The 16,747-nt window shown below is 43.8% G+C and overlaps 1 protein-coding gene across 1 annotated transcript; it reads left to right on the top strand.

Moving 5' to 3' along the window:
• The first annotated feature begins 8,757 nt into the window (after positions 1–8,757).
• CHST7 (carbohydrate sulfotransferase 7) lies at positions 8,758–10,582 on the top strand. The gene has a single exon (XM_075265253.1). It carries the CDS (start codon positions 8,911–8,913, stop codon positions 10,204–10,206), a length of 1,296 nt encoding a protein of 431 aa, XP_075121354.1. The 5' UTR covers positions 8,758–8,910; the 3' UTR covers positions 10,207–10,582.
• Positions 10,583–16,747: the final 6,165 nt, after the last annotated feature.

The following is a 16,747-nucleotide window of genomic DNA, read 5'->3' as shown; positions in this document are numbered from 1 at the left end:
TGTAAACTTACAACAGACTAAAGGATTGCTGTTTCAGTTTTTTTGGGGGGTTTTTTGTTTTGTTTTTGTAGGCTACACTATTCAACACCTTCAAGTATGCAGCAAGTCAGAAATTTAGCTTTTAGCTTTTCAACAAATATTTCACGTCCAAACCTTTGTAAACATACTGTAAAGCTGAGGCCCCACGTTGCAGAAATGCAGCTGTTTCTGTTGCAGATTTTAGGGTGCATTCACACTGAGTAAACGCGCGTGTATTTTTGCAAAATACACGTGTAAAAATAAGACTCCCGTTGACTTCAATGACATTTTACAAGCGTATTTTTACACGTGTAAAAAATATCATTGAAGTCAATGGGATAGCAAAATTAACAAGTGTAATTTTACTCTACAAAATAAGCTAGCGTTTACTCAGTGTGAACTTACCCTTAGGGTGCATTCACACTGAGTAAACGCTAGCTTATTTTGTAGAGTAAAATTACACTTGTAAATTTTGCTATCCCATTGACTTCAATGACATTTTACAGGCGTATTTTTACAGGCGTATTTTTTACAGGCGTATTTTTTACAGGCGTATTTTTACACTTGTAAAAAAATATCATTGAAGTCAATGGGATAGCAAAATTTACAAGTGTAATTTTACTCTACAAAATAAGCTAGCGTTTACTCAGTGTGAATGCACCCTGGTGCATTCACACTGAGTAAACGCTAGCTTATTTTGTAGAGTAAAATTTCACTTGTAAATTTTGCTATCCCATTGACTTCAATGACATTTTACAGGCGTATTTTTACAGGCGTATTTTTTACGGGCATATTTTTTACAGGCGTATTTTTACACTTGTAAAAAAATATCATTGAAGTCAATGGGATAGCAAAATTTACAAGTGTAATTTTACTTTACAAAATAAGCTAGCGTTTACTCAGTGTGAATGCACCCTTAGGGTGCATTCACACTGAGTAAACGCTAGCTTATTTTGTAGAGTAAAATTACACTTGTAAATTTTGCTATCCCATTGACTTCAATGACATTTTACAGGCGTATTTTTTACAGGCGTATTTTTTACAGGCGTATTTTTACACTTGTAAAAAAATATCATTGAAGTCAATGGGATAGCAAAATTTACAAGTGTAATTTTACTCTACAAAATAAGCTAGCGTTTACTCAGTGTGAATGCACCCTTACTGTGGTTTTTTGAGCCAAAGCCAAGAGTGGATCGAGCAGACAGTACAAGTACTTCCTATATATTTCCCATTCCTTTTGTATGCACTCTTGGCTTTGCTCAAAAAACCTTAGTAAAATCTGCAACAAAAAAGCTGCGTTTCTGCAATGTGGGGCCTCAGGCTGAAGGTGCTCTTACACATTCAATAGCTGTTATAATGTGGCAGGGCCTAATAAGATGGCTGTTAGTGTTACATTGACAGGCATATTACACTGTAACTCCGGTTGCAGATAAGCATACTGCAACCAGGTGGTCGTGAATTAAAAGTATGGGCCGGACATGGGGATGTCCCTGTATGCTGCCCGTACACTGGTTGTGCTTCCGCAGCTCCTTTCATTAAATGAACAGGAGCCACGGGAGCATGGGTTGCGAAATAGGATCTGTTTGTCTATTATGTGGCACGGACTGTCGGCCTGTATACAAGACTGTAAACTTTACAGTCGTGTGTATGGACCCATTGAAATGAGTGGGTCAGTGTGCTATCTGTGAAATATATGGCTAGCACACTGAACATAGTCGTCTGCAAAAACAGAAGTATTGCAGTGCATGGTATATTAAATGTCTTCAAATTCCTTAATGAAAAAAAATAAATAAACATTGTAAAATAAAACAATGAAAAACCCTGATTTGGTATTGCCACAAACAATCTATATTCTAACGTTTATTTTAGTTATTTGTGGTGGAAATAAATAGCAGAAGCGTTGTCTATCATTTATCAGGAATCTCACACAACGGAATAAAAGGTGATCCAAAAGATTAAAAGGAAATTCTGCTCAGCCAGTCACTGACCGCAGCTGTATCCTGTTTAGTGATAAACTGAGTGACATTTCCTACATGTTGAGGCACCAAGATCAATTGAAACAGGAATAGCAGGGGATTGTTGAGGTGAGTATTGCTTCTCTTATTCTGAAGTAGGACTCGCAGCCTGTTGTATAGAAATTTTACAGACAAGTCATATCTCGTGCTGCTACACAGACTGAAAATTAAAAAGCGGTGGTTAACCTCAAGGCCCAAAATGTCTGTGTGCACAACGGGTGAAGAAAAAAAAAAAATGGGCTTATGAATATAGTCTTAGAGTGCTCATGTCCTTCACTATCCTGCTTTACTACAGAACAGTAAAACTAAGAGACAAATGTGAACCAGACATCAGCTCTCGATTTACGTCAGCTTCCTTACAGAACACAGTAGTATTCTTGTATGTATATATGCACAGGGATATGTACAATGGCGCGCACTTCAGTGAGATTTCTTAACGGGTCCCTGTTACTGCATACAGAAAATCTAGAACGGTATTTGTTCACATTCACTTGTTGTGGTCTTAGGATTCCTGTGAACACTGCTGTTTCTTCACTACATTCATGTTCATATTCGAGATCTCCATTTGTTTAACCCTTTCATTTTATTTTTGTTCAGAGAGATTTTATTTAGGCCAATTTAGTCCATCAGCTGCTCCATACTTACATATATTCAAGAGAGGAAAACAAAACGGAATGCATCCTCCAAAGATGTTCCCTTGGGGTTATCTCTGACATTTCCAAATAACTTTTGGAATGATTCCAGGCACTGACTCAGTGCTTAGACCTCTCTGATTTTTTTTTTCTAGTCAGTTTTTGCATCTGCATGTTTGTCAGAACCGGGAAAAAAAATATACAAAGAAAGAGGATAATGGAAAGACTATTTCATGGGGAAGTGACCGCCATTTTGACAGGAAAGCATCATCTGGCTAATGGTTAGCTTTTGTAAAAATAAGGAAATTACTACTTCTGAGATTATAAGATCTCTAGGAAGGAACAACAAAATATTTGTGAAACTCAGCAGTGCTTTGAGAGTTGTAGATCTTACATCTCCAGGGCTGCATCCGGTATAGGAATATGTCTTGGGTCTTCTGCACTCTAATAGCCATGTGACTACCTGTGAAGTAGAAAGAAAAATGAAGAAAGCATTATGTCCTATTTGCTACCCAAGCCAATGGGCCTGAATATAGAAAATAGCGTCACATTGAGAATGCAGTCCAATCTGCAGCAAGCATTGCATAGAGCAGAAGGAACTCAGCAGATTGACATACGGTCTGTTGGAAAAGCCCCACTATAACTAATTTATTTGTGCCTGTTCCAGGTTTACGAGTCCAGTGGGCAATCCTATTTGGTGATTGACAGGTATTTCTTTACACATAGACAGACAAAGATGTCAATCACTGACTCCTTTATGTAACCCTGCAACAAAAAGTGAAGTCCATCAAGAATGGCATAATATACATCAGTCTAGAGCAGGGGTAGGCAACCTTTTTTGTTCGGCGTGCCGATTTAAATTAAAAAATCAAAGATGAGGTCCTCGGAGTGCCGGGCAATAATTGTAAAGCTGACGACACCTACACTAAAGTCATATAGCACAAACCGCAACATAGGGGTGCTGTCATACTGCGCTCCCAGCCACATGCGCTTACCGCCATTTGCCTGGATACACATGTTCTTTTCCTTTAGAAGCAACGTAAGTACATGCGTAACCCACAATTAGTGGTAATGTATGTGACTGGGAGCAGAGTGAGGTCATACCTGTAAAGAGCTGACACACAATGTACCTGTATGCTCCATCCAGTCCTTGGCCGTTAGTAACATCAGTTTTCTGTAAGGGAGCGTTCACACTACCGTCGGTGTCCGACAGCTAGTGTCCACTGCTAATGTCTGTTCAAAATCTTGTGCGGATATTAGTATTGGACTCTAGCTGTGTCCGTGACATTTTGCATTGATTTAAACGGACACCGGGTGCGTTCTTTTACTGTCCGTGCCTGTCCTTAACTGTCCGTTCACAAAGATGTCCGACTTTTCAAGCGGACAGCAAAACCCGACATGTAGGTTTTTCTGTCCGCTTGAAAAGTCAGACATCTTTGGGAACGGACACTTAAGGACACCCACAAACAGTAAACGAACGCACCCAATGTCCATTTAAATCAATGCAAAATGTCACAGACACAGCTAGTGTCCGCTGCTAATGTCCACACAAGATTTTGAACAGACATTAGCAGTGGACACTAGCTGTCGGACACCGACGGTAGTGTGAACGCTCCCTAAGTGAAACGCAGATTAATTTGTCACGTTTAGTTTCTGGTGGTGCAGTAACAGCAAAACCCCAGCCAGGAATTAATCGGGGTCACACTTTCAACAAAGTGGCCGCACTGGTGCCCAGGAACTGGATTTGGCTATAATTGCATCTAGTTACAGTGTCACCACCCAATAGAATCACACTAAGGGTGAATTCACACTGAGTAAACGCTAGCTTATTCTGAACGTAAAACACGTTCAGAATAAGCGGCGTCTAAAGCAGCTCCATTCATTTCTATGGGAGCGGGGACACGAGCGCTCCCCATAGAAATGAATGGGCTGCTTCTTTCACTCCGTGCAGTCCCATTGAAGTGAATGGGGAGTGCCGGCGTATACGGCAAGCTCTGCTCATGCCGAAGCGTACACGCCGGCACTCCCCATTCACTTCAATGGGACTGCACGGAGTGAAAGAAGCAGCCCATTCATTTCTATGGGGAGCGCTCGTATCCCCGCTCCCATAGAAATGAATGGAGCTGCTTTAGACGCCGCTTATTCTGAACGTGTTTTACGTTCAGAATAAGCTAACGTTTACTCAGTGTGAATGCACCCTAAGGCTGAGGCCCCACATTACAAAAATGCAGCTTTTTTATTGCAGATTTGGCTGCGTTTTTCTTTCCGTCAAAGCCAAGAATGGCTAGAAAACGAATGGGAAATATATAGGAAGCTTCTTATACGTCTCCCTCCTGCTCAATCTACTCCTGGCTTCGGCTCAAAAAAACCAGCAAAATCTTCAACGAAAAAAAGCTGTTTCTGCAACGTGGGGCTTTAGCCTAAGGCCCCCACGTTGTTGGAACACAGCTTTTTTTGTTACATATTTTGCTGTGTTTTTCTGAGACTAAGCCAGGAGTGGATTGAGAAGAAGGGAAACGTATAAGAAGCTCCCTATATATTTCCCATTCCTTCTGTAGCCATTTTTAGCTTTGGTTGAAATAAACCGCATCAAAAATGCTGCATTTCTGCAACGTGGGGCCTCAGCCTTAGGCCTCCTGCATACAAATGGCACGGATGTGTTTTTCACTGACCTATACATTAGAAATGAATTGACAAGGCTGCAAATGCAGACAGATATAGGGTATGTATAGGACAGATATAGGGTATGTATAGGACACATATAGGACCTGCTCCATAGTTTTCAGTTCTTCAATTTGGCCCAGATACACAGCCACAAAAAGAATGGCTGTATATATGGGTCAATTGAAATATATAGGTCTGTACTTTATCCACAGTTGTAGATAAAGAGTCTGGTCATGTGCATTGCAGGTTACAACTCCATGTGCCTCATATTAATAGCAGTTAACCCCATCATGTCCCTCACATTAACCCCCTGTGTGCTTTACATAAGGGACACTGACATGTGAGACATATGGAGGTAATAAGTGAACATCTTCATTATAAAGGTCCTTCATTAGTACCCCCATATGTCTCACACCTCAGTAACCCTTATGTGAGCCACGCAGGGTTAATGTGAGGGACATGATGGGGTTAACTGTTATTAATGTGAGGCACATGGAGTTACTAAAACTAAATTAATAACCCCAAATGCCTGACATTAATGAGAATAGTTAGTAACACACGTACCTGGTGTTTTTACTTTCACTTTGCTTCCTCTCCTCCTCAGGGCTGCAGACGGCAGGAGCTCCTCCTCACATGTAGCAGCAGCTCCAGGGAGCCCTTATCCTGTACAGTGAGAGGCTCACCTCTGATTGGTGGCAGGGAGAGAAGGGGGCGTGTCCTACACCGCAGCTCTACCAGAGCACTGAAAGGACGCTCTCTCTCTCTCTCTAAATTTTAGTGTGAAGTTTAAGGCTGGCTGCCGTGCCAGCAAAATATGCCTCGCGTGCCAGTCTTGGCACGCGTGCCAGGGGTTGCCGACCCCTGGTCTAGAGGAACTGTCCGCTGGAGAGGTTTGTGGCTAATTCAACAAATTAGGCATATATCAAACCTCTATGCCATAGAAAGTTAGTCACTGATGTCCATTTAACCCTTTCACTGCCGGGGGTTTTCAGATATTTTGCACCTATATATACATATACATACAAACGTAAACAGAAAGTAGACACCTGTAGCATTGTGAAGATGCCACTTGGTACTGTATATGAACAGGCACCTTCATGCAATTTTGATTCAAATTGTACGTTTTATAAAACATTAAAAAATGCAAGTAAATTTATTAGTTGCTAAAAGTGGAAACCAAACAAAAAGTTATATGCACCAAACGTCCTAAAAATAAGAGGTCAACATTTGCAAACTCTATTCATATCAGTCCTACACCTGCATGCACATATCTTCATGAGATCACCAGAACTGGAAGGAACAAATTTCTGCTTTAGGTCGGGGTCCCACGGGACATAAATGCTGCGATTTCCGCTGCGGGAAAAATCACAGTGTTTTACAGTCAGGGCAAAGTGGATTGGATTCTAGTGAATTCCGTGCCCACTTTGCTGCAAATACAACATTCTCATTTATAAATGATAAAGCACTACGCACTTCAGTGCTTTTGTTTTATTTTAATGCACTTTGCAGTAAAAACCATGATGCAGACATGCCGCGATTTCTAAAACCGGCGCAGTATTGGAAATCGCAGTATGTCAATTATACCTACGGAAACGCCGGCGGTTTCCCCATAGATATAATTGTAACAAAGTCCACAGAGGAAAACTCCATGAACTTTCTGTCTAAGGTGCTGCAGGAAGAACCACAATGCGTTGCTGCCGCAGTTTTTCATGCAGCACTTTATTGCTGCGGGATGTCCCATAGGGCCTTAGCCTTAAGCTGGAAATGTAAAAAATGTCCTTTAAAATGTGGGGATTACTCACGGTGAAAAGAAAATACACCCCTAACCCCTATACATTTCTTGAAAGTAGAACAACCTGAAGATATCATGTGTCTCAAAGTGTTATCAAAAGCCAAGTCTTTATGTACCTTTGTGACAAACCCAAATTTTTATTTATTTTTTTAAATGCACTAAAACATATATTTACGCTTAAAATTCCTATTCAATCTTACATTCACACACAAAACACATATACAACCCCTGGCAAAAATTATGGAATCACCAGTCCTGAGGATGTTCCTTCAGTTGTTAATTTTGTAGAAAAAAAAGCAGATCAGAGCCATGAAAAAAAAACAAAAAACTAAAGGCATTATATATGGCAACTTTCTGGCTTTATGAAACACTAAAAGAAATTCAGAAAAATAATTGTGGTAGCCAGTAACAGTTAGAGTTTTAGAACAAGCACAGGAAATAAATTATGGAATCACTCAATTGTGAGGAAAAAAAATTATGGAATCATGAAAAACAAAATAACACTCCAACACATCATTAGTACTTTGTTGTACCACCTCTGGCTTTTATAACTGCTTGCAGTCTCTGAGGTATTGACTTAAAGGGGTATTCCCACGTCGCATACTCAGCAGTCTTCACTGCTGTAAAATCTTCTTTCTTCCTGGTTTCTTGCATCATTTAGTGGGCGAGGTTTCACATGCAGCCTGCCGTTTAGCTCCACCCCCAAATTTGTGTGTAGCTCCACCCACCGCATAGCGTGATCCTATGGGGCGGCTGAAGGGCCTGTGATGTCATCAAAGGTCCTTAAACACTATATGCACAATATTGGACTATGAAGTACAGGCAGGAGCAACTCCATTCTGTGTTACATACAGAGACTGCCTGTCTCTGCCATAATGAACACAATTGAATTAGCTAGCCTGATAACTGGGAGAACAGAAGATGAGTTCAGAAATGAAAGCAGCTCCCCTCCTCTATCTGATAGAAGGAAGCTAGGTCACATGTGTGGTGTAGACACAGGAATAGCTAGAAACACAGGCTTGCTCCCGTGCACTTAGCCCCTCCTCCCTCCCCCTGAGAGCAGCAGATACATCACTTGACATTTGAGCAGATAAGTCAGGGCTGTGTCAACAATGAATTGAATAAAGTAAGATATATACACGTATATACCGCCTCTCCTCCCTGTATATACTCCCAGCAGCTGGACTGTATATACCGGCTAGCCCTCTCTCACGATCTATAACACGTATATACCGCCTCTCCTCCTTGTATATACTCCCAGTAGCTGGACTGTATATACCGGCTAGCCCTCTCTCACGGTCTATAACACGTATATACCGCCTCTCCTCTCTGTATATACTCCCAGCAGCTGGACTGTATATACCGGCTAGCCCTCTCTCATGGTCTATAACACGTATATACCGCCTCTCCTCCCTGTATATACTCCCAGCAGCTGGACTGTATATACTGGCTAGCCCTCTGTCACGGTCTATAACAAGTATATACCGCCTCTCCTCCCTGTATATACTCCCAGCAGTGCACATTCCTGACACCAGTCTCCCACACCCGTGTAAATCCAGCTTACAGCCCGGGGCTCAGCCGTCTCACCTCACGCTAATACTGGGCGCTGTGGCCAGGGTGACGATGTGACGAGCGCCGGGTAATCTCACTTTGTGGAGGACAGCGGCCCCACCCCTAGGCAGGCTGCCAGGAAGTGACCGACTCTACAGAAACAACTGTGCTCCAGAGAGCAGCCGGGCGCCCGGAGGAGAGAGCGGCGGTCCCTGCGTTATGGCCCGGGAGTGACAGGATGGTGAAGCGGCGGGCACAAAGCCTATGGCTACTGTTGCTGGTGTACGCGGCGCTCATGCTCGTCTTCCTCTCAGTTATGTTACATGAAGGCTGGCGGACTGGCAGGAAAGGCTCGGCTGAGCAGGACTACGGAGACGGATGGAACCGCTCACCTCCTCGGCGGCTCTGCCCAAACCTGGACCAGTCTCTATGGGAGGATGATGGAGAAGAGGGAGCCGAGCCAGGTGTGGCTTCCCCGCTCCCCCGAACACACGTGTACCTGCATGCTACCTGGCGGAGCGGCTCGTCCTTCTTGGGGGAACTCTTCAACCAGCACCCCGGCGTTTTCTACCTGTACGAGCCGGCGTGGCACATGTGGCAGTCCCTGTACCCTGGAGACGCCGAGAGCCTGCAGGGGGCGCTGAGGGACTTGCTCGGCTCCCTGTTCCGCTGTGACTTCTCCGCGCTGCGCCTGTACGCAGGGGACAATCTGACTTCCGCGGGGTTATTCGGCTGGAAGAGCAACAAAGTGATCTGCAGCGTCCCCTTCTGTACCTCAGCTGACAACAGCTCCACCGCTGGGGGGCGCAGAGACAGGGTGGGGCTTGTGGAGCCTAAAGACTGTGAGCAGCGATGTTTGGCTCGGCCACTGCGAGACCTGGAGGCCGAGTGCCGGCGATACCCTGTGGTGGTCATTAAGGACGTGCGGCTTCTAGATCTGTCTTCATTGCGGCCGCTCCTGCGGGATCCGGGGCTCAACCTGCGGGTGGTCCAGCTATTCCGGGACCCCAGAGCTGTTCACAACTCCCGGCTCCGCTCCAAGCGCTCCCTGCTGCGGGAAAGCCTCCAGGTCCTGCGGAGTCGCCTGCGCGGAGCCGACCCGGCCGGCAGAGCTCTGCAGCAGCAACAGCTGCACCGAGGGGGCGCGGACTACTTACTGAGCGGATCCCTGGAGGTGATCTGTCAGGCCTGGCTGCGGGATCTGCTGCTAGTAAGGGGTCACAGCCCGCCCTGGCTACGCCATCGCTACCTTAAGATCCGCTACGAGGACCTGGTGCTCTCCCCGCTCAAGGAGCTGCACCGCCTGCTGCGGTTCACGGGACTGCCGGCACTGACAGAGCTGGAGGACTTTGTGCTGAACATGACTCGGGGGTCCAGCTACTCTTCAGATAAACCCTTCCTGGTGTCTGCTCGCAATGCCAGGGAGGCAGTGAGTGCCTGGAGGGAGAGACTAAGCAGGGAGCAGGTCCGCAGGGTGCAGGAGGCATGTGGAGATGCCATGCAGGTGCTCTCCTACCCACTGCAGGGGGGCTGAGTCCTCACTAAAGCTGGGGCAGGTGTAATATCTGTGAGTGGGGATATCTGACAGAATCTAGAGATCTGCCCACCACCAGGACAAAGAGAACCAGTCTGTACCCATGTGTGACTACGAGCAGCTCTTTTACAAGCTGTGGACTTTCATTGTACTGTCTCTTTAAGTTGTATATTGCCAGGATTGCACATATATTTTTCCTGTGCTAGGCGGTGACAATCAGAAGTTAGCACGTTTACATTATTTATATATGGATTGTGTGAGGGTATACACATAGTCACTTGGCCCTGGAGGCATAGATACAGAGGTGAATACTAAGCTGTGCTGGCAGATTTTCTACAATTATTGTTAGTGTCTTTATTATGAGTGTTATTTATAGACCCCAGGCCTGAAGCTTTTATTACAGATTAATGTTTCATATGGATTGTGTTGGAGGATCTATATTTCATACACTATGTAGCCCTTCCTATGTCCAGTGAGAAAAAGACAAATGAAATGTTGTAGAAAGGTATCAAGTGTTACCCCGAGCTTGCTCATAGAAATTCTGGAGGCTGAACTGTTATCTTGGGCTCTAGTTAATGCACTTGCACCTACCTCTCTATAACTATGCTTATACTGTAGATACATTTATTTAAAGAGCCCTGTTCAGGAGACATGAGGCAGATCTAGATGCCATGCACACAACCAAGTTTGCAGCAGAATGCACTCAGAGTGATCCTTTTTGTTTCGATGACACTGAGTAGGACAAGACTTGATCTATAATCATCCATGTCAATGGAAATGATCGGAACTCCCCACAGACGTGAATGCTTAACAGTATGTGTCATTCAAGTACATTCTGCTGCAAACTCAGCCCCACATTTGGTCATGTGCATGGGGTCTTATTAAACTAGACTTCTGGCTTAATTTCAGTAGGAAGAGGTACTAGCGGAAAAGGAGTGTGACTTGAAGGATATTTTTATGGCTCATCCTTAGGATAGACTATAACTATTTGATTGGTGGAGGGGCGATACTCCATTGGGATGTCAATAGGAGCCCTGCTTTGTGCTGCATGTACTGTATATTATGGGCATGGGATGTAGCCCTGAACAGCTGATCTGTGCAGGGGCAAGCTTTCAACCTCACACCAATCAGATACCTATGGCCTATCCTAGAGATAGGCTGTTTAAAATAATAAAATCCTGGGAAACTCATTAAGGATATGGCAAGATTGTGTCAAAATTTAGTTGCAAAGTGGGTCAACCAAATAGGTGGTGTAAAGTTAGACAAAAGCGTCTAAAGATGCACTAAATTTATCATACAGCATGAGACACTTTAACTCATTTGGTGGATCTACAGATTGGTCTGGTCTACGTGTACACCAACTAACTGTTAGGATTTGTAAATCAGTGCAAATCTCCTTTTATTGACATTTTAGTATATTCAGAATAGGGCTAAATGATCATCTAGAAGCCAGTTAAAGGGTCCATTCTCACAGAGGAAAATGGTAAGGGCCCCTTCACACGGAGGATACGCTGGCTGATTTTGAACGTGTAAACGTTCCGAATCAGCAGCGTTTAAAACAGGTCCCATTGCTTTCTATGGGAGCCGGCATACACGTGCTCCCCATAGAAATGAATGAGAAAAAGGAGCCCATTCATTTCTATGGGGAGCGCACGTATGCCGGCTCCCATAGAAAGCAATGGGACCTGTTTTAAACGCTGCTGATTCGGAACGTTTACACGTTCCAAATCAGCCAGCGTATACTCTGTGTGAAGGGGCCCTAAGGAATTTGGTGTGGAATTTCAGTGCTGAAAAAAAAGCCTCCCAAAGGGGTTGTCCAGGATAACAGTTTTCTTTTAATTATAGGAAGCTAGAAAAGGTGAAAAGAAACCCCAAAACTTATTCACTTGTCCCTGGTGCTCTGGTGTCTTCCATTGTGGTCTGGTCCTGCTGCTCTGATGTCTTCTTCAGGTAGAAGTTCCTGCCACACTTGACCAGTGAGGCCAATCAGTGGCCTCATTAAAGGGCACGGGACGTCACTACCTGAACCATCCCTGGTCTCTTCTTTAGGCCACTGATTGACCTCAGCGATCATGTGTGCTGGGGACTTCTGCCAAGTCAAGACATAGAGCAGCAGGACCAGACTGCGGGTAGAAGCAGCAGAGCATCGAGGACTGGTGAGCACGTTTTCTTGTTATTTTTTTTTTTACCTTCCCTGGCCTCATATAAAAAAAATAATAATAATGTTGATGGACAAACTGAAGTATTAAAAATTAGTTACAAAGGAAGTGATATTTTTTTAAAGGTGTATCCTCATAAGCAATTATCACATATGTACTTCATAAGTTATTACAGTTAGATTGGTAGAGGATCTACCCACTCCAGTCCCCTTTTTCCACCAGCAACAAGACTATGGCGAACAGGAGTCAAATAAAGCTTCAGAAGAGCATGTGCTCTGCCGCCCTGTTCAAAATCGCTGGGCTATCTCGATGGCAGATAATAATCGCTTATGGCAGGAAAGTAAGTTTTTCCTTCATGAAGTTATTGTAGGGCACTTGGCATAACCACCGTACACAAATTCAGCCAACACTGTGAGATTTCAGCCCTGAAGCTAGCAAAATTCTGACTGTATGGACTATACTACAGGTTGTAACTCAAGGTCAGTACAAGATAAGTAATTCTATGTATTTACTAAGGCAAATTGAAACTTAGCTTTGCAATATACTTAGGCTAGGTTCACATCTGCACTGGAGGCTCTGCTGTAGATTCCACCTAGAATCGGCAGAGAGAAAAGTCCTGCAAGGAGAACGTTTATCTCCACCGGTTCCAGTATAAAACCAACGGAAACCCTATGGATACCCGGCAGACCCCATTACAGTCTATGGGGTCTGCAGGTAACTGCTTTTTAAGCAGACAGGCTCTCTGTTATGTCCCCATGTGGGCCCTTATGGCAGAGCGCCGAATGCTAGTGTGACACTAGCGTAAGTTTTTATAATGGGTTCTAGTTTGTCAAGAAATATTTGGAACTGCCATACATCCTAAAGAAAATGTATCACCTGCTTTCCTTGCTTATTCTAAAAATAATAACTATTTGAAGGGGTTTACCAGGCTGAAAAAACTTTAATGACCTATCTTAAAGATAATTCACTAATATCGGGGGGGGGGGGAGATGGGGGGGGATCCGCAACACCCACTGATCAGCTGATGCACAGAAAATGAAACAGGAAGCAGACGACTGTTCTCTCTGTGATGACAGAATTGAGTCACTGTAGCTTAGGTTCCTTTGAAATGAATGGGAGCTGATCTACAGTACCCAATCTGGCCACTACATAGCTCTATCCGCTTCTTGCTCCATTCCTGTGTATTAGTTCTTGAGAAAAACTGATCAATGGGGGTGCCAGGTGTTGGAACACCACTAATTCACATTGATGATCAATACTATTAGCCCAGAAAAAAACTAAGGGATTTACTGATTTGACACCATATGCCAGAATTTGTATTGTAGTGAACGGGATTTTTTTTTTTTAACCCAATTGTGCCTCATAACAGATATTTGTGTGGCATACTTTAAACTGACCTTGCTATAAGTGTTCTACTATTGATACAGTCCTGGGATAATTTTGTAGGCAAATAGGTACATTCTATAATGTTGTGTCACCTGTTGCTTGTGCCCCTTATTGTAAAACTGGGTAGTGGAGCCATGAGCAGCACATGGATGAATTGTTATCTACCTACTAAGGGATAATTCACATGGCCGTATTATAGCTCAGTTTAGCATGAAGCCTAATAAGGCTGTTAAAGCATCAATACTAGTGGACAAGATTATTGAAGTGCTTGGTGGCCATACAGCTCCTAACTAGTAGGTTGTGTGGCCTCCATTAGAGATGAGCGAGTAGTATTAGATCAAATACCTGGCTCCCATAGGAATGCGTGTAAGCGGCCGAACACCAAGGGGTTAAGTGCAGTGAATATGTGATGCGCTTAACCCCTTGGTGTTCGTCCGCTTACACGCATTCATATGGGAGCGAGGTATTAAATCGAATACTACTCGCTCATCTCTAGCTTCTATGCATTGCCGTATATGCTCCATGTACTGGGCACTGTCATGTGCATGACCCTAACACTGTATAGGAATGAGTTCCTGCCAATCTGTGTACTTTGGTGTCCTTGGCCCTTTTTTGTACTTGTGGAAGTGTCAAGTGATTAAAGATCATTTAAGCCATTCATAAATAGAGTTTTGTTTTTTTAAGAGGTTTGACAAATTTAATTTAAAGGGTTACTGGCTATTTATAAATCAAAACTGTACAGATGAATATAAAGATAACTTTGGAATATAAATTATAATAACTATAATAATTTATTTATTCCAATAATTTATAGTTATCAGAATAAATGTCTCTCTTCACTTATCAGGCTCTTCCACTCTACTAATCTCACCTCTTGTATTTCTGGCTCAGAAGAATTAATCTAATCGGAGGGGTAAATCGCAACGCAAGTTCTTCAACAGTAGCAGCCACAGAAAACCTGGCAAGAATGAAAGGATGCTTACTTTTTCAGCGTCCTGCTTCGATCTCTACCTCCCTTTGAAAACAAAGCAGAATCAGGGCAGAAGTTAGCACTGATTTTGAGAGGGAATCCACTTCAAAATCAGCACCAAATTTCGCCATGTGAACATACCCTTAGAATGGTATGAACAATGGCCAAGTTAGAGGGAAGCAGATACAAGGATATGCTGCAGTTAATAGTAAGTTTGAGCCCAATCCAAGAATGGCTTTAAAAGGAATGGTAAATATAAAGAATGCACTTATACGTCTCCCATACTTCTTCTTAGCTGTGACTCAAAACAACGCAGCAAAATCTTTAAAAAAAAACCCAGCTTTTCTGCAGATCGATTTTCTAATATTTATATGTATAGTATTCAATTGATTTATTACACTGTAATGTCTCAGTTTGTCTACATGTGAACCCTATGATTTGTAATGTGCCGTGGAATATGTTGGTGCTATATAAATGCATCTTTTTAATTATTCTGAACAGAAAAAAAACTTGTTGTACAGACCACAGTACATTCACTGAGAAGCCATTCCTTCACACAAGACTGCTTCAGTTTCGGCTTTCAGTGTTGCGTGTAATGTGTTCTTTTATTGTGTGGCCAACCAGAGAACTATGCAGTAAGTAGAATTTTCCTCTGAAGTTTATGCGACACTATTGAGGTTTCAGAACAGTTCATCTTTCTGGTTGGAAACGCTTGGGAATTACCATCCTGACTGAAGACAGTTATGTTAACCTGTATGGCACTGCTCAAAAAAATAAAGGGAACACTCAAATAACACTTTGTAGAGTTGAATGAATGAAATATTCTCACTGAATACTTTGTTGTGTACAAAGTTGAATGTGATAACAACAAAATCACACAAAAATCATCAATGGAAATCAAATTTATTAACCAATGGAGGCCTGGATTTGGAGTCACCCCAAAAGTAAAATGGAAAAACACTCTACAGGCTGATCCAGCTTGGATGTAATGTCTTTAAAACATGTCAAAATGAGGCTCAGTAGTGTGTGTGGCCTCCACATGCCTGTATGACCTCCCTACAATGCCTGGGCATGCTCCTGATGAGGTTGCGGATGGTCTCCTGAGGGATCTCCTCCAGACCTGGACTAAAGCATCTGCCAACTCCTGGGCAGTCTGTGGTGCAACGTGACGTTGGTGTATGGAGTGAGATGTCCCAGATGTGCTCAATCAAATTCAGGTCTGGGGAACGGGTGGGCCAGTCCATAGCTTCAATGCCCTCATTTTGCAGGAACTGCTGACACACTCCAGCCACATGAGGACTGGCATTGTCCTGCATTAGGAGAAACCCAGGGCCGAAGTGCACCAGCATATGGTCTCATAAGGGGTCTATGGATCTCATCTCGTCACCTAATGGCAGTCAGGCTGCCTCTGGCGAGCACATGGAGGGCTGTGCAGCCCTCCAAAGAAATGCCACCCCACACCATTACTGACCCACTGCCAAACCGGTGATGCTGAAGGATGTTGCAGGCAGCAGATCGCTCTCCACGGCATCTCCAGACTCTGTCACGTCAGTCACATGTGCTCAGTGTGAACCTGCCTTCATCTGTAAAGAGCACAGGACGCCAGTGGCGAAGTTGCCAATCATGGTGTTATGTGGCAAATGCCAAGCGTCCTGCACATTGTTGGGCTGTGAGCACAACCCCCATCTGTGGATGTTGAGCTCTCATACCATCCTCATGTAGTCGGTTTCTAACCATTTGTGCAGACACATGCACATTTGTGACCTACTAGAGGTCATTTTGCAAGGCTCTGGTAGTGCTCCTCCTGTTCCTTCTTGCACAAAGGCAGAGGTAGCGGTCCTGCTGCTGGGTTGTTGCCCTCCTACGGCCACCTTAACGTCTCTTGGTGTACTGGCCTGTCTCCTGGTAGCGCCTCCAGCATGTCACATTGCACCACAGACTGTCCAGGAGTTGGCAGATGCTTTAGTTCAGGCCTGGGAGGAGATCTCTCAGGAGACCATCTGCAACCTCATCAGGAGCATGCCCA

The sequence above is a fragment of the Leptodactylus fuscus genome, chromosome 2, assembly GCF_031893055.1.
Source record: "Leptodactylus fuscus isolate aLepFus1 chromosome 2, aLepFus1.hap2, whole genome shotgun sequence".
In the NCBI taxonomy this organism is placed as follows: domain Eukaryota; kingdom Metazoa; phylum Chordata; class Amphibia; order Anura; family Leptodactylidae; genus Leptodactylus; species Leptodactylus fuscus.
This window is presented reverse-complemented; position numbering and strand designations above follow the sequence as displayed.